Source organism: Tetrao urogallus (assembly GCF_951394365.1).
Source record: "Tetrao urogallus genome assembly, chromosome: 1".
NCBI lineage: Eukaryota > Metazoa > Chordata > Aves > Galliformes > Phasianidae > Tetrao > Tetrao urogallus.
Window position 1 is genome coordinate 91,313,310 of NC_136813.1, and position 19,224 is coordinate 91,332,533.

Sequence of the window (19,224 nt, forward strand, 5' to 3'; positions counted from 1 at the left end):
TTTGCACCTCATTGCAGTCCTTGCCTTTCTGTGTAAAAAGTTCTCTGAGTTTTGAAATAATACGGTGGTTATGCTGTGGTCTATGCTTTGTGTTGATACACGCATCTCTCATCCTCACACATTCAGAAGCTCTACATGCTCAAATTTCAGTCACACAGTGGTGAAACGATCTCCTAATAGCTTTACAAATGAAGAGAAGGTTAGCTGTTGAGAGGTATCAAGCACATACACGCAGAGCACTGGAAATTTTTCACACAGACATAAAATTTGAAGTCCTGTGCTAAGTTTCCTTGGAGAGAGTAAAAAAAAAACTGTGTGCCTTAAAGTCCCTTGAAATTCAAACCACTTCAATTTTTTTTTTTTTTTTAAATTACTCTTGTCTGTACTTCTTCACAGCCAGAAGGGAGTGGACAGCTAAATCAAGTCTGGAACTACTGCATGCCTAAATAAGGTTGCCATGCAGCAGCTATACCAGAGCTAGCCTTACAGTTGGTAGCTGGCATGGCTGAAAAACTCAGCAAGTTTTTGGAAGGATTGGCATACTGATTTCATCAGCTGCACAAGTGCTACTGCTGATGACTTCAAGGGTAACGAACACATGAGAGCACTCATTTTCTTAGGAAGGGTGTTGTGAAAAATGCACTGAATGTAAACAGCTGCTGGTCTAGCACAAGGAGCCAGGACTTCATGTGAACCAGTATGAAGCCAAGCATGGGGAGAAGGACAAGCTTTCTTAATCCTCCAGAACAAAAATACTTAACACTAAGAGCTGTGATCACAGCCTTGTCAATATGCTGCAGTAAGGTGCTTGTACCAAGGACTTCCCAGAGACTTTGCAAATTGAGGGCTCTACTGGAAATAAACCAGCAACACAAAGACAGCCAGTACAGAATCTGTTGGCTCTAACACACCTAGAAAGTTCTGGAACACATACTGAAGTAACAGGTAACTGTAGTCAATGTTATAGCTGGTCTCTGGTGAAATGAAAGAGCAGCAGCTGCTTGTTTGTACCAATGTAAGAACACTCAATAGAAACGTCAGGTTCTAATTTTGAAGAAAAAGAAAAAAAGTTCTTTATTTGTAAGTAGTGAAAACACTGGAAAAAGTATAAGTTAACCATGTGTCAGTGCGTCTAAGAAGCACTAAGTATACTCTTGCAGTTGCATACAGTAGCTCTACCATGTTAATAGGATTTGCTTGTTCCTGCCTTCTTTTAGGGTGCTGAAGGTGGTTACAGCCCAAGAAGACATCGTGGAGGAGTTACAGCAGTCGCTCGTAGAACAGAAGATAGGCTTGTGAGCTCAGCACTTTTGATGTAGACACAGCTTGTACATGGGTATCGCTGATGTGGAACCACTGTCCTTTTATTGGTTCAGTTTCTAAAGCTACAAAAGTAAGAATTTCAGAGCAGAAGTAGAGCAGGGATTAGAGCACTCAGTCCTGTTACTGTTCGGCAGTAAAACGTAATTTGTAAAATACAGTTACTTATTTACCTTGAGGAGGTTGTCCTTGAAGGACAAGATCAGAAAGATGGTTGTTCATATTTCTCATTTTAGCATAAGCAGTGTAGTGCCCAGACCTCATTGTTCCACTGTGTTCAACAACTCCATAGAGAGAGTATAATACTTTGGTATTCCCTTCAGCCACGTTCTAAAAAAGTGGAAATTAAAGCATGTCAGTGTGGCACTGGCTTTTGAACTATGTTAGAATATAATCTCTTCACTTTGATTTGTTTGCCAATGAAAAGGAAGGTGGTCATCTGTGGTAGTACACTTAAATTAAGATAGCTTTGAAGTGCCACTTGCACTTATCACAAAACATAACCTGATAAGCATTCAACACAGATTTTGCTAAGCAGCAGAACTGTGAAAGCACATTAAAACGTGGGAGAATGCAAATATTATTTCACTACTTACTTTACATTTAACTGTACAGAAAGGAGCCAAGTCTATCACTTCTGGAAACTTGATATGCCTGTTAACCTTCCGTAGGTTAAATCCAGCCTTAAACAGACAAAAAAGTAGAAGGAAAATCCATATTTTAAGTGTAGCATATTAAAACTATGCTTAATTACTAAATACTTCAGGTTAATTTTTTAGCAATACAAATTACAATACAAATTTAGCAATTTAGCAACTAAAATGTTATTTTAGCAATACAAATTTAGACAAGATCGTAAGGAAGGAAAATTGTCTCTATTTTTCTCCCGTGCCCAGAGTGTTCTGGCATTACCTCCTTGCCCCTACAGGCTGCACAAGTTAAGATGGCTCTTCAGCTCACTCTTACGGTAACTTAACGGTGGCAGGAGAGAATGAATCAACTCAATGTACACTTCTCTAACTATGAAGACATCTCTTTCTTCTAGATACTGCAGTATGCCTGAAGACCTAATTTTAGATTGTCAAAACTGATGGGAATTCTACTCCCACCTTATTCAAATAATCTTCCAGCATCAAACTGGAAAAGCAAGGGAAAAAATGATAAATGTTATTTCCTTAGTTGTATAATCAGCCTTAATAATATCCTATACATTTGCATTTTCTCTGTGGAATTGCTTTTCATCTACAGTAAGTCACCTCCCTTATTTTATTTTTCTGTCTTGAAGTATTTTGACCAAAATTTACATGGTTTTAAATTGAAAAGAGACAATACTGTCTACTATTCCCTCTTTTTTTTTTTTTTCCTTTCAAATTTAAAGCCTTACGTGTAAAGCTTTTCTAAGCCCATTCATTAAATTCTTTCAGTGAGGCATCCTGTTCTATCTGTACAGAAACAGAAGAGTTCATCAGCTGCTGCAGTAGCAGGAAGCAGCGTTAACAATGCTGCTGAATACAGTTTGCACTAACAATAGTGAAGGAAAAAAATTATTAAGCAAATAAGCTCACAACAAGAAGTTCCTTAGACCCCTACTAGAATGTTTTGCTTTTTTTTCCCCCCTGACAAAACACACCCACCTCACCACCCCTTGAGAAACAAAACAAGCCAACGAAACAAAAAGCAACCACAACCTTGCGCGTATCTGCCTCCCAAACGCTGGAAGGAAGAACAACAACAACAGAAAGAAAAACACAAAACAAGTTTAAGAGATAAATGGAAATATGCTACCATCAGATTTAAGTTAAGCTAGCACAACAGCACAAAATCATAATGGCTTGGGTTGGAAGGGACCTCAAGTGTCATGAAGCTCCAAGCCCCGTACACTAGGCAGGGCCACCAATCTAATCTAATACCAGACCAGGCTGCCCAGGGCCCCATTTGAAATAAATGCTGTTCATTACCTGCTGGAATCTCTTTAAGTGAAGAGTTAAAATTGGAGGAGCAAGAGAAATCAGCATTTGCTTTTTGGCATTAGTATAAACATGCTTTTCATCTGCAAGAAAGAAAAAACATCAGTGATTAACATGTAAATCCAAGCATTCCACTTTAACACGATGCACTGTGAAACAGTTCCCATCGTGCAGCTCTCAGATCACAGAATTACTAATTGCTCATACTATGCCTGATCAGAGCTAGCACACGCAGGATGAATTCCTGCATGTTCTCTACAACTCTCACAATATGAAGCTGCATGCTGCTTTCACTGGTCTTTTGAGCAAACACCAACATCATCTCCCCATGACTGTTACAGAAATTCCACATTTGAGAGAAGAAATAACAACCACTTCATTCATCCACATTACAAAGTTCTAGATTGAAATGAACCTCCTGAATTCAACCCACTCCTCTTTAACCATCTGTTCCTGTCCTCCAGGATTCTGTACCCAAGCTTGTGAGCACGCTACTTTACTTGATTAATAACTTGTATCAGTCTACACAAACAAGGTTCTCACAACCTACACATCAAATACTATTCTACAGATCCAAGTCAGGTTTGAAGCTACACAAGAAATCACACTCTTTTAAGAACACCCCCTTCAACCTAAGCAGCAGTCGGGACATTTGTTCATTTAAAAGATTAAGAAGTATATATAATCAATCATACTTTTTGCGTTCTTTGGTCCATAACGTCTTTGTGTACATACATCACACAGCAGTCTATTGTTCTCACTAAGTTTTTCATTACGGGTAAATTGATACAAACAGTGATGGATTGAGCCTTCTTCTGGGTTCAGGTCTTCCCTGCTAGCAAGAGTACGAAACGCCATTTCTGCATCTTCGGTCAATATTTCACATGTCTTGGCTGGAACAGTTTGAAAGTCATCTATGACGTTTATATCCGATTCAGCACTGGCACCCAAGCGTAGTTTTGAAAAGTCAGCAGCAAGCCCTTCTTCATCTTCATTTTCTTCATCTTCATCTTTCAAAGATAAGTCGTCAAGGCCATTGACAAACTCTACAGGAGAATCTAAGTCTTCCGTGGGGGGATCCCCTATAGACTCCTTTTCTACACATTCTTGCTCTGGCTTTCCTGTGCTTTCATGCATGCTTTGAACATCTGTACTATTTCCCTGGATATTTAAGTCATTTTGAGTTAAGTAGTCATCTTTGCAATCATTTGATGATTCCTCTTCCTGCTTCACATCAGGAATTTCAGAGTTAATTTCTGCCTCTCCTTCCTGGTCACATGCTACATCTTTTTCTGACTCTTCAGTAGCACAGATCTCTGTCAATTGAAGCACCTTTCCCTGGAGTTTTTGCTGGCGGCGCTGGCACTGCAAATTGGTATACATAATATATAAGCATAGAAAAAGCATAGAATCATTTAATTGCTCAGGATGAAAAGACTTTTAAAGATCATCCACCACGACCTAACCATCCTAACCCAACAGCCCTCCACTAAATTACATCCCTGAGCACCACATCCAAATGGTTTTTAAACACATCCAGGGATGGTGCTCAACCACCTCCCTGGGGAGCCTATTCCAGTGCTTTACAGCCCATTCTGCAAAGAAGTGTTTCCTGATATCCAACCTAACTCTCCAGCAGAGTATGTTTAAATGATACTTAACATTTCTGACCATTTCTTCAGGAAATTCCTTGTTGCACCTCATCTCTGGGTCAAAAGGGAGAAAAATACCTACTATTAAGTGATCTGATGTCAGTTTAACTAACTGAATTTATCCTTGCTCAGATATAACAACCCCCACTGCACCCTGTCGCATAGGATCAAGGAGGTACAAAGGGAATTGCTGTATTTTAAAGACACTTTCTTAAGCCTGTATTCTAAAGTTTTGTGACTATCTTACAACCAATGAGTAGAGAACCTGACACAAGCACGTTGCCCATCTGAAGTAGCATTAATTTCACATTCCCCTGGATATTAACTTATTCCTTGTACAGCAGCTCTTAACAGAATGTATCATTTCTTCACCGCAATGCCCTACATACAATTGGTCTTTTTTGTTGTGCATTTGATTGATTCTAAATTGAAATTCTAAATTCTCCCCTCTTCTTCCATGTAAACTGAGGAAGCGAAAAAAAAAAACAAACTTGTTTTACCCCAAGTTTCAAGTGCTTCATTAGTAAAAATGAAATACTTATCAAAACCAACCTTGGCTTGTTTTTTGGCCTGTTTCTTTGCTTTCTTCTGAAGGTGCTTACTTGTACCAGGGGGCTCATCTCTCTGTTTAATATAATAATCATTGTTTTTACCTTCTTCTTCCTCTTCAGATTCCTTTCCTTTATTTTTTTTTACGTTCCTCTCATTTGTATTTTTTGTTTTCTGGTGGTAAAAAAAGAGAAAAGCCACAGAAGCAGATATGTTACTGTCCTGAATAACAAAACAGCATTCCAGAGAAAACTACAGGAATGTTATTTGAGTTCTGAGCCCAAGACATAACATTTTAGTGATTAATATACAACCAACTCATTGACGCCAGCCACCCTAATGCTTAGAAGAGATGGATCTCACTCCACGTGAAGCCCATGAGAAATGATGACTTCAAAATGAAACAGTATGAAGAAAATCGGTATATAAGACCCATATTCTGGACCCATAAAGGAACAACCTTTGCCTCTAACAGATGTAAATCTCATCAAATTCACTGAAGAGTAGCATTTCACACAAGTAGAGACATTTGCAGTTGAACTGCATGCCACACAGTTTGCAGTATTACCGTTTATTTGCTTCTGCTAAAATGAAATCTGTTCATTTGCACGATTCCTTTGGTTGAGGGGATTTCATTTCAATATACATTCATTAGTTGTGCAGTGCTACATGGCAAATCTGAAATACTATACATGCTGATTCTTAATTTGAAGCACAAAGCAAGTATTCCGAGTGTCAATTTTTGAGAGCAGGCAAATCAAATAAGTATTCAGACACTATTCTAGCGTGCTTCTCAATTTTATTCAATATGCATTTAGATTATGAGAAGTATTATTGCACTGAGTGTAGAAAAATGGATGAAAAGTCAGAAAATAAATTGCTCAAGTAGATCAGTAGGCAACCATCACTGTCATGCCACTTAGTTCATCAATAACAGTGAAGGCAAACTGGTAAACATTGTTTTTTGTAACTCAGTTTTCCACAGTAGTGAGAAAGCATTTGAATTTACCAGATTATTCCCTAAGCCAATGTCTACACCAAAGGAATGAACTGACAATGCAGCAAGATCACCAACATACTATCACTGATTTTACAAAGGCAACTTAAGAGCCATAACTTACTTTCATGAGACTTACATGGGTTAAGTGCACAAGAAAATCTTATTCTCTGCCTTTCTGAGGCAAGATCAGTATTTTAATATGCAAAGAGGCATTTAGAAAGATGCATAAATTAATTCCCAAATGATTATATAATATGTGCTTTCAAATAAGCAGACAAAATTAAGCCAGGTGTCAAGCACACACAGGTCCTTACCTGATCATCTAGTACAGGAAGCGACAAATCAAGGAAAGATTCATGGACCAAGGATACCTGTAAATGAACATTTAAGAGTTCAATTTAAGTTTTTGGATGTGGCTGGCGTGCTGTCAATAAGCTTATCTGTATGCATCCTTGTTGCACTCAATGTTGTTTTTTTTCTTTTCCCCACTTATGCATACAAATGTAAAACACAGTCAATCTGTATTCACAAAGAGCTATCCACAATCAAATTTTACCAATTCTATTGCTAAAGAAGTAAGAAATACTTTCTCAAGTCTTGGTTTTCTAGAGCATGAGAATACAGCCTAAGGCCTATGAGATTCATTCTGAGATCTGCCAGGATAATCATCTAACCCACTCACTCATATCCATAACGATCCCATTTTTGGGGTGTCTCATCCCCACAGTGCCTTCTTCCTTAACCATTTTCCTAGGAACCCCATGGTAATTCCCACATGGGAAAGGGATTAGGAAAGCCCATTAATTGTCTAATGAAAAAGTAAAGGGAGACCTTCGTAGCATACTGCTGCTGGTAACAGAACAGAGCAATTCATCCACTACAGTTTGCATCACTGGAAGGCATTTATCTGGAATCTGATAATAAATTATTTTGGTAGGGGCAGCTTGCTGCTGCCACCCTCTTTTTTTGGAACTCTTGAAAAGAAATGGAAGATTAGCTTTGTAGGAATAAGGAAGACAGATCTCCAGTCAACCATGCGACTCATCAGCTCACAGATGTGTATTAACTGAAGAAAATCTCTCTAATTCCACTTATTTCTACAAAGTTACTTTGGGGTTCTTCTCAAAAGGACATAAAAACATACTCCACGGCATTCAAAGCAGGTACTTTACTCACTGTTCTGCATTCCTCACACATAATTGCACTGGTTAGCTCTCCACCAAAGATCCGATCTACGAAACTTTTTATTCCCTTCTTCTTCTCATATTCTGAGAATTGACGAAGTATATACATCACAGTTAATAATACTGCATATAATATACTGGCAACCCATTTAATTATGGCATTCCAAATCCCAAAAAGTCCCACCAACATTATGCAAGAAGTACAATGCATGTGTTAGTCTGTTCCAGTCTACTCAGGAAGCACAGTAAGACTCTTACAGTAAGATCCTGTCATATCTTAAAGGAGCAGGTGTAAAAATACATCTGCCAAAGACACCTTGACTGAACTGAAAATGTCACAGCTTTCTAAAGTCAAATGCATTTTTTAATTGCCTCAGAACTACCACACCCCAGGAGTTCCTATTTTCTCTCTGGATTTACCTCAGACAATTGTCTGAAGCTAAAGCTAAACATCAGCTTTCACCACAGTAAGACCTCTATAAAGGTCTTACACTCTATAACACTCTATAACACTCTACAAACAAAACCAATTTCCTCAAGCTATATTTCCACTGTAGCACATACTGTCTTGTTCCACTACAGAAAAACAGCAAGACTTTTAAAGACATCATTTAATGTTTTATCATTCCAAGTCTTATGTTCTAGACAGACACATATTCAAGATTTGGCACTCAACATGTATCTTTTAGTGACAACTGTTGGTGTCAGAATGAAAAAGAAAAATTTATATAACTTTATCATAGCATCAGTAACACATTTTTACCTTTAATTTTCCTTCTCAGTTCTTCTTCATTTTGTTTGTCTGAATCAGTCAGAGCCTTCAGTATTCCAACACTTATTCGCTGAAATGTTCAAAACAAGCACACATTTTGCACAATTTCCTAACTGAATTCAGTTAGCTTTATAAAATGCCTCAAATTGAGAAAAAAAAAATTATCTTCACTATTAAAAGAATCCATACAAACAACACAACTGCCTGTAAAGATAAAAGAGACCACCTGCATTTTGGTGTTAAAAAAAAATAGCCGACCAATCAAGAAACAAACTTGCAATCATAGCATCACAATTAGTATATAAGAAAATCAGTCCAAGGATTAAATACTTTATAAAATTAGAACTGGACAAATACAGCATGAAACTTCCACAAACGTTCCCCCAGATTTTTCAGAAAGGAACACAAAAAGGCATTCTTTAGGATGACTGCACATAGTCCAAATCGCTATTTTTACAGCAGTTTTGAACAAGTCAATCACCTTTCTGAAGAACAACAGACATTTATATGAAAAGTGTTGAATCTACTCTAGACTCTTAGAGCAAACATAACTGAACATTTCTACTTGACTTTAACAGAACACCATAGAGAATAACAAGTACAATGCTTTAAAAAAAACAACACAGAAATTATCATTGCATTTGCAACTTAAACAATGTGTGCAACCTTGAAGAGATACACGATAGGAACAAATTTATTTCTTTGAATATTCTTTTCTAAAATTAAAATAGCAAGACTCATGATGGTCTCTTCACAACGATTCTACTTAGAGCCTGCTATGTTCTACAACTCTGTTGTCAATCCTCTGCAAATAAGTGCTGATGGGCAGCACAAACCACTTTACATAGGGTTGACCTCTCTGAGAAAGAATGCATTTTCTTCCTTCAGCAGAGATGAAAGTCTTGATCTGAAGAAGAAAGTTATATGCAACTATGAAACTAACACTCACTTGTATTTCTTCTGCTCTCATTCCATCAAGTAAGTACCGAAGCAATTCCTGACTATCTTGCTGCTGATAACCTTTAAATCGTATTGCTCTGTTAAAGAAAACAATAATTGTGAAGTATAGCTGATCTTAGAGATAAAAGAGTAAAAACAACATGCTCCAGACACAAAAGTGCACAATCTCAAGCATCCATGCATGTAAGAGCACCAAACATCCGCATACGTTAGTTTCTAAAAATCCGAACATATCACTGCATCACTGAATCTCTTTCATTTTATTTCTCTTCACTTATATTTCGCTTTTTTCCCTTTCAAAACTTTAAATACTATGGTAACTTTAAATGCAGTGATGTAAGCTCAAGAAAAAGAGGAAGAAAACTCACCTTCTGTTTACAGAACACTCCCCCCAACTCTCCCCATACTCATTATGCCATGCAATTATATAGATACTCACTTTTTACAAACCTGAGCAAAAAGTTCCTTAGGAGTGACTACCCCTCTCTTTGTCTCTTGCATTTCTGTCAGGAATTGATGCATGGCTAAAGTCAAAGGACCTGGCTGATCTAGCTTTACCAGCTGAGGTTCCTGTTTTAAACAACAACAGAATTGGTCCTTAGTTTGGTGACTGATCCTTCTGGATTAGGATTTTCCCTGTCTGATCTCTCAACTTCTTGAAAATACTCTTACAAGACAGAATACACGCAATTTCAAGATGGCATTGTGTTACACTGACAAGAACAAGCAACAAATGGTTTCTCATCACATAATATCAAAACACTGACTTGAAAGTCATTAGCTATTTTTTTTTGTTCAGTTGCAAGTCCATATTTCTTGTTTTTATTTAGTGCTTTAACCCCTTTTTTTTCCCAGCCAAATCCCCACTGGGTTTGTGCTGGAGACATTTTCTAGTTCCCTATGTTGCAGTCAGACGAATGCAAATGTTATACAGTTCCATTTCTTTGAAAATGAAAAGCACTACTGACTTCGGCAGCAGCTCTGTTAAATTCAGTGGTGAAGTTCACACTGATTTTACATTTTAATCTTGTTGATAGTTAAGCAGTTTTCAAATCTAGAGAAGAGAGTATTGCTTGCTTTTTTTTAATCAGACCTGAGGAAAACAAACAAACACAATGAAGGTTGAAACATATATACCATGGACAACTCAGGTGACTCAATCTTAACTGTTGTGTCAGGCATTTTAGCTTCTTTAAGCAGCTCCCTCAGGACTGGGGTCTGTGATAAATTCTGCAGAAGACAAAGGAAAGAAAAATAACCAGGGAACTGGTAGCCAGGGAACAATAGGAAGGGAAGTTCCACTTGCCACGTGTTAGCAACAAGATTAACAGTAAGTTATATTTGCCAACCATAACTAGAGAGTTAAATATGACCTCGGACACAAATTTGGAAATTCTATAAATGTTTAACTGCTCAAAGTAAATCCCACAGAACTAAAGGGACTTGCAAATATCTTCTCTCTATATTCTCATTGGTCATAGAAGCCCTAGACGTATTCTACAGACTGACCTTTTGATGGTCTACTTACTAGAGTCTGTTTTAAATCAAAAGGTTAATCTAGTGCACATATTTATTCCCTTGCTTTTAGATGTATTACAACATAAAATAAAGCTGTTCACTAAAATCTACAAGTGCAATGTGAATTTTGCTCAAGAAAAGCCAGCAGCCAAAGAGTACAAGGTAACACGCAAGTTTTAAAACATTCAGAAGAGGAAGCTTACTTAATCTATGCATTTCTTAGCTAAGAAAAATGGCAATGGAATACGCTGATCCAGTTAATATTTTCCTCTATTTGATTTCCTGCTGCTTACAGCGAGTATTTTGTTTCAGTAAACATCCATGGTCTTTGGCTATTAATGTCATATTCTAAGAGGTCAGGAAGGGTAACATACCAGGCTACTTTACAACGTATTTTTACATTATTACTAAATTTGGATGTTGGCATGCTTAATCTCTATCAGTAAAAGATGCTGTCCCTCAAAGGCAAGGCAATTGCTTGGATCTCCACTTAGTGCAAGTCTGAACCTGTAGTGCCATTCCTTCATATTCCTCTGGGCCAATGCACTATTTTTAAAATGAACCCGTCATTCTTGGCAGATAAAAATCATATTATACTGGTGCCATTTCTTTGCTTGATTTTTTTATTCTTTACTTTCTAAGAACAGCAGTAACTACTGTACCTGCATCACTGCGTTAAAGAAACATGTATTCCCCAAGTTACTAAGTCCTTTCACAGTCACTTCAGAGTTGGTACTGGAATGAGAACTCTCTTTCAGCAAGTCTTCTTTTTCTTGCTCATTTCTGCTATCTTTTTCTACTTTTTCAATTCCAACATCTTTGTTCTCTTGTTGCTTTTCTGCTGAAACAAAGAAATCTATTAATCCAATAACAATGAAGGGGCAAGGATAAAGTAGTGATGCAGGAGCAAACTATGATGTTTGGAACATAAACATACGATAATTAATTCCATAATCCTACAGATGCAAGGTTCTTAACTCCTATCACTTAGACAGTCTAAAACAAACAAGACACTTTTGAAACACCATTTCATATCAGCTTAGCACTTAAACATGACACTCAGCCCATAAGCCATTCATGCCAACAATCTCTGCAACTCAGCATGTGTTATCTGAAATGTCATTCCCGTTGCAACATCCTCTATGTTAGGGGTTTCTACAGCATCCAACAAGACGGCATCTGGCCCTCTTGATATGGCATTATTATCTGAAATTAAACTCAAAAGGATTCCCACTGTGAAAGAATCCTCATGTATTCCTTATTAATATAAATAGATGAAACAGAGAAGAACATATTCTTCAAGAGACATTAAAGATATTTTCCTCAAAATTACCTTGGTGTATAGCTCAAAATTCCAATGACTTGTTTAACAAAACTATAAAGGAACACCAGGTAGTTTCCAGAATAACACCTGCACTGGTTCTACCAGTTTGGCAGTCTACCCTTGATAAGGTTTCTGAGAAATAGGGCTGGGAGTCAAAGTAACTTTCAGACAACGTAAAACAGCTCTGAGAAAGCAAAGAAATGGACAATATCATATTTACTGATGAACAAGGAAAGAATAACTGCTGGAATTTCTGAAACAGGCAACCAGAGGCATGTATGAAATCAGCAGTCTACTTCAAATCTGAGAACAAATATTCCAGCAAGCAATCTGAGTCCAGATACTACATGCAATGAAACTACTTATCTGGCAAAGACGGAGCAAACACACCCAAAGATTCTGATCCCCTTTGGGAAAAGCTCAGCTGATTCCTGCACAAAATATTCAGAGACAACTACTTGGCGTTGCTGGTTTGGGTGTGATCTGTTTCCGAAAGGGACTATGAGGTGACTCAAGCGTAGGACAATGTTGGAAATCTTGGTAGGAGTTAGAGCATTTATTTTGCTATGAAAACTCCCCCAAGTGGAAATGCCTTGCAGAGAAACAGTTTTGCATAACACAACATCTATAGCATAGCAAACTGGAGGAGCAGGTTGGGCTTTTTGCTTTTAAACATCCACATTTTGAAGGTAGACTGCAGAGTTCTCAACGCTTTGCAGCAACATGTACGCCCTCAGAAAACAAATCTTCTTATATCCTAATGGAAGGAGTATACAAGCTGCAACAGCTGAAGACCTAGCCATTCCAGCTGATACTTGCAAATGTCTACATAAATACATAAAAAATAGAAATCAAATTACCTTTCAGCAATAACAATTCATTTTTTTTCCCCTCAAATCTTAAGAGAGACTGGGCAATACTGATGAATTAACAGGACCCTTCTTAGTACTGAAAGTCAATTATTTAATCACAGTATATCCTAATAACATGCTTAATTTCCTGCTCCTCTTTCATTTTTCAGTCTATAAAAGTTCACGAGAGATTAAGAAAAATCTGGTCCAATTAAGTCCATGGGCTAGTATGTTTTGTTTTCAGAACTAACAAAGAAAAATCAATGAAAAAATTAGCCGTTTAAATTATCATAAGATACTCTTTAGTAAGCAAAGAATTAATGAACATTCTTAATTTACAAAGTTATCTGCTGTATTTAAGAGTCCTTCTGATCTACTCTATGGATACTACAGTTACTTACCTAAACGTGATGAGCTGACACAAACTTGTTTTTTAATATAATCCACAGTCTGGCCCAAACGCGTTGAAGTGCTGTATGGAACTTCATTATCACATATGTAGCACCTGTGGTGGCCCACCCACACCCCCCCCCCCCAAAAAAAAAGATAACAAAAATTATTCCTATTTTTTTTTTCCCATTACAATTCCTAAAGTACTTACTCATTTCATGCAATTAATTACACAAGCACATAAAATTACAAGTTATGGGGGTTTGGTTTTTTGTTTTTGAAGATTTTGAAGTCTGACAGAAGAGTGCTCAATGTATTTCTGATTAAAAAGTAAGTACAGTGACCAACAAACAAAAACAAGACCTCGAGACCTGTAAGGGAAGTGCTTTACAAACCTAGACTGCATGCAAAGGAAGCATTAGGCAAATTTTGGCCAAATAAAGGAAGTCAGATAATAGGCCTTATAGGAAATGGCCTTCCAATCTCATAGCACTGAAAAAAATACCTGATTATTTTTGTGCTCCATTAGTTCTGCATGCTTTTTTTCCCCCTCTTTCATTACTGAAATAAATCTATTTGTCTCTTCACAAGCAAAGAAGTAACTAACCACAAGCACACAGTTACACCACTGATCTGATTTCAACAAAGTCTTGATAGAAATTACAGTGATAAAGGCTTGAGTAAGGGTTAATTTTTGCTGGAACACATAAAGCATATGGAGAGTTGTATGTATCAATATTGTAGTCCCGTTCAATCAACTATTTGAAGAGGTCTTAAAAGCTATTGAAGAGAATACAAACACTTCTGCACTTAGAAACATGGCAATTACAGTTATTAGGCACAAATGCATTTAGCAGATCTCAGGATTATCTATAACTTTCTGATCTGAAAAGCAGCAGAAGCCTGCAGTAAATTGCTTCCCTGAATCTCTAGCATCTTCAGTACTAGCTATGATTTTTCTATTTTTTTTCCTTTCCAATGTTGCATTAAAAAATAAACAAAAACAACAACAACAAACCCTGGCTCTACCTGTGGAATCCTTGAGTATGTATTTATTGTCAGTTTGTTTAATTGTAAAAATTGGCATTCTCACTCCTAGAATAACAGATGACGGTTACTCCCATGGGCAACTTTTAACACAATAACCTTTCAACAACTACTTTTATAGGAAGTCTTGAAGAAATCAGGAGATTAAAATTAAGTTTCTTCAGTGATGCCAGTTTGACTAATGTGTGAAAAACCATCATTAGATCCAACTGTTAGGTCCTACTGCAAATGCATACAATAACATTTCTTGTAAACCCCAAAGAGTAGAAGATAACGAATTGCCAGAGCTCTCCTCTTTCTCTCCATATTCAAAACTGCTTACAGGTATTATTCGAGTCCAATGTCAATCATGTATGCATACGCACTCTGTACATTAATTGATAAACTCATAGCATTAACAGATGCTGATTAAAATTGCTTTTGACTTTTTGGTTTTATGTACTAAAGTCACAGTGAAATACAGTTCTGGATTGTTCTGATTCATGACAATACTTTAAGCCCAATATCCAGTTCTCTGGTTAACGTCTTATACAAGTTCGTACAAGAGAAGAAAGCAAATATTTTGTTTAGACAAGTTTCTCTCATTCAATAGTACTTTCATTTAAAAACTATGGATATTTTCCAACAAAATACCTCAATTAATTAAAATCACAACTACTTAATTAAAATCACAAATAAATTCATTAGTTCATAAGTAATATACATGTATTACTAAAACTGTTTGTATCCAATCAAGAATAGTATATAGAACCATGACAAAATATTAATCATCACATGTATGTGCTAAATACGATCACATAAAGAGACAGTCTAATATAAAAATCAACATAATGATGAATAATAAGTTTAGAAGAAGGTGACTTTAAGCCAAATCAAAACTATGCCAGATACCATACTTCTATACAGCACAGCTGAGGATGCTACCATTCTCCATTACACACTAATGTACTGCTCCTTTAAAGAGAAGAGAATATTACCAGGAAGACAGAATTCGTATTAACTGACTCAATAGCATCATTTAATCCTGCAGCTGTGCCTCTTGAACAATGCATCTTGTATTAAGAGGTCATAATTACTTTTATTTTCACAGTAAGTAAGGCTTTCATTAAGTTTGCACCAGAAAGGAGCTTCTACCAAGGATCAAAGTTAAGATTTAAAGCTATATAACATGTTTCTGCGTGTCAGTATTTTGACCAAGCAAAAGCAGTAAAATAAGAAATCAACAGCATTTACTGATTGGTCGCTTCTAAGCTCAATTATAAAAACATTCTATTTAGGAGTTTTACAAGAGAGTAATATTTACTCAGCAGATCTTAACAAACACTACTGTGTGTGGAAACACTTCACGTATTCCTAAAGAACTCCCAGAAATCACAAAGAAAACACAAGATATCCCAGCCTCTGTTTCCCTCTAGCTACATCTTAACTGTTTCCTGACAAACTCACCACACACTCCAGTTGTCCAAACTGAGAACCAAACAATGGGAATCTGATCTTGGCGTTGTGTAATGCTTTAAAGCATGCTGCTCTTGAGAATTTCTGCCACAGCCCTATAATGTTGATAACCAGAAGCGTCACAAAATCCAGTTTTGACTATCAATGAAACATAAAAAGAGTCAGAGTATAAAGAAAGTATTTAAACGAAAACTATTCAATTACGTTCAACCAATTAGGATGAATAGATGGCTCTTTATTTCAAGACATTTGTTCTGCAGACAGAAAAGTACCTTCCTGAATGCAGAATAAACACAGAGTCTTTTGGGGACTGAAAATCTAATTTACAAATTCTAGTTTGAACGGCTTGAAGAACTCAACAGGAAAAGAACAAACAAGCAAACAAAACCAAAAGCAACCAATTGTTTGGCATGCAGAGTTCTAACTTCAACAAACTAATGTTAGCACAAGGTATTATGGTGAAAATAAAAAATTTAGAGCATTAACATAAATTTATACTTTCTTAGAAAAATAATTTGGACTTTCATAGAAAGCAAACCCTCAAGATTGTGTTTTAGCCTTAAGTCTGCTAAATGCCTTTGTGCCAAGCTTTGAAGTACTTCATGTGCAATTCAGAGCAGACCTTTCCCATAAGACTAACGTATATCAAATCACTCATGTAGCACATTTAAAATGATAATGAAAAGGTGCAACCGTTTAATTAAAGCTCTGTTGTTCCACTCTATTATGAGGCACTGCAAGATGTTAATAGAAATTAACAAGAAAACAAGAGATACCCTATGGCCACATTTTAGACATAACCATATTGGAGGGCTTTCATCAGTCTCTTCCTCATTCTCTTGTGTCTTGTTGTCTGCCTTGCAGTCCTGACAAACATGCCATTCCACATTCAGCAGTGCCTTTTTCAGATGACTTTGTTCCAGTCCTTTACGAATATGCTTGCATACAGGCTCTACAAAACATAAAGCACAAGAATCTTGTAGGTATCATAACAAATGTGGAATGTCTATGGGTTTCAAAGACGCACAATATAATCCAGAAACTGTGATGATCTCTCCAAACTCAAAGGAACACTGAATGACAACTTAGTAGACATATCAGAAAACCCATTCAGAAGCCCATACTTTGTTACCTCCACTCACAATCTGAGCACATTTTTGATAAATTCTAAACTCCTGCATTACTACGAAAAAAATACCAATTCAAATATCACTCATATCTACATTGTCAAAGCTTTTGGTTACAAACCTACCTAATGAGCCAGGCTGTGGGCTTCTACTACTGTGGTGTTACGATTCCCACACCTCTCAAGGAGCAGCCACAGCCCACTGCCACAGTTCCCAGTCACCAGGGCAGCACCTGGCTGGCCTATAAAAGTGGAGATTGTGGAGGTTATGCTTCCAGCTGAGCTGCTCAGTGAAATTACGCAGCAGATCGTGGTTAAAAAAAAAAATAATGGCAGAACCATCCCACTTTATACGGTCATCATTTTGCACTATAAAACCACATTCCATATATAGCTACATCTTCTGGGCCGGGTTTGAACTTCATCTATTCAGACTCTATTTACACTGAGAAAAAGTGTTTGCTGTTAGAAGGTTTGTTTTGTTGTTGGTCGTGACGTTGTCACTTGAGAGCGAAGATAAGCTACCTGTATGCTTAAGTCATATACAGAGATATTGGGCTAGAAACATACATAGTTCAGCCATTTTATTATCATCACCCTACAATTCCTCACTATTTGCAGTTACAAATGTTTAAATTTGCAAATAGAAGGTTAAATACCTGACAGTATCAATAGGTAGCTCAGAAAAACAACACAGAATAAATTCATGCTGAAAGAAAAATGTTCTCTGTATTCCATATCTTAAACTAACATGCTTTAGTGAAACTTCTATTGAAAACAGTTACCTTGTCCTTTACATAATTCAACCCTTATTGACTTCTTGCTACAGAATTACTGTTTTCCTCTTCAGAATCAGAGACTTCTCAGAAGAAACCTACCCACTATATCCAGAGACTCATCAGCCTGTGCAGTTTTGCCTTTGGTGCGTTTCTTTCCCATATTTGTAGCCTATGATTTTCTTCACACACAACAGTGACCTAGCAATGAAAAAATCAGAAATTAGGTTTAGGTTTTATTTGTTAGTTGCTAGACAGTACACTGTTTCTGTGGCCGAGATACTCCTTCTGGAAAATTAACTTGTAGTTTGACATTCTCAAAATAAATTAATTCTAATTTAACAGTAGCAACTGTGACTGTGGTAGAAACAAGAAGCCAGCACGAATTATTAAAAACGGATTAAAACCCTAAAGCAAAAGCAACGTAAAGGAGAACAAAGTGAATTAGTTATGTACCAAAAATCCTACAGATTTTCAGAACTTGGACTTTAAGTAGCTAGTAAAACAGCAATTCCAGGAAATGAAACTGACTTTTTCCCTACTAAGTCTTCAAGACTTGTGCAATTACAGTCTTTCACTTTTGTTTTCTGTAAATCCCTTGCATCGTTGATGAGACCTGACATGTGTGAATACTCGAACATATTTAAAAATATACAAACAATGGGATTCCATCTTTTAAATTACTTTGTTGGAGGAAATTTATCATTGCTTCCCAACATTACAAGAAAATACAGGGGCTGGTATTTGGCATACCCGTAAACCCTTCTACAAAAACCAATCTACCACTGCAGAGTCCTATGCCAAGAGATTACCTTTAAAAAGTTTGTTGCTTGTCTCACCTTTAGCCTGGAGTTCCTGCAAGGCTCTGAGACTTATCTCACAGATGTCAGAACTGACATTTGCAAAGATGCAAACAGAAAGGATGGAACACATCCTCTGCAAGAACAGGCTGTGAGGGCTAGAGCTTTTCAGCCTGGAGAAGAAAAGGTTCTGGGGAGAACTGAGAGTGGCCTTTCAGTATCTACAGAGGAGCTGTAAGAAAGAAGAGGACAAAGTCCTTAGCAGGGTCTGCTGTGATAGGGCAAGGGAGAATGGTTCCAAGCTAAAAGAGGAATACATTCGATTGGATAGAAGGAAAAGGGTGGGTGTTTTTGTTTGTTTGTTTGTTTGTTTTTTGCAATAATGATAGAGAGGCAGTGGAACAGGCTGCCCAAAGATGGTGGATGCATCATCCCTGGAAACACCCGAGGTCAGGCTAGACAGGGCTCTGAACAACCTGATCTAGCTCTAAGTGTTCCATTTGTCACAGAGAGTTGAACCAGATAGCCTTCAA

At 37.1% G+C, this 19,224-nt stretch overlaps 1 protein-coding gene across 1 annotated transcript; it reads right to left on the reverse strand.

Moving 5' to 3' along the window:
* Window positions 1-1,260: 1,260 nt before the first annotated feature.
* USP16 (ubiquitin specific peptidase 16) lies at window positions 1,261-18,054 on the reverse strand (the record flags this gene model as incomplete). Its single annotated transcript, XM_079538830.1, has 17 exons — window positions 1,261-1,385; window positions 1,494-1,650; window positions 1,917-2,003; window positions 3,279-3,370; window positions 3,983-4,652; window positions 5,492-5,662; window positions 6,803-6,859; window positions 7,665-7,756; window positions 8,436-8,514; window positions 9,394-9,481; window positions 9,844-9,974; window positions 10,542-10,634; window positions 11,585-11,763; window positions 13,499-13,602; window positions 15,981-16,084; window positions 16,766-16,941; window positions 17,994-18,054. The coding sequence occupies 17 exons, from the start codon at window positions 18,052-18,054 to the stop codon at window positions 1,261-1,263; spliced, it is 2,466 nt and encodes an 821-aa protein (XP_079394956.1).
* Between the last annotated feature and the right edge of the window lie 1,170 nt (window positions 18,055-19,224).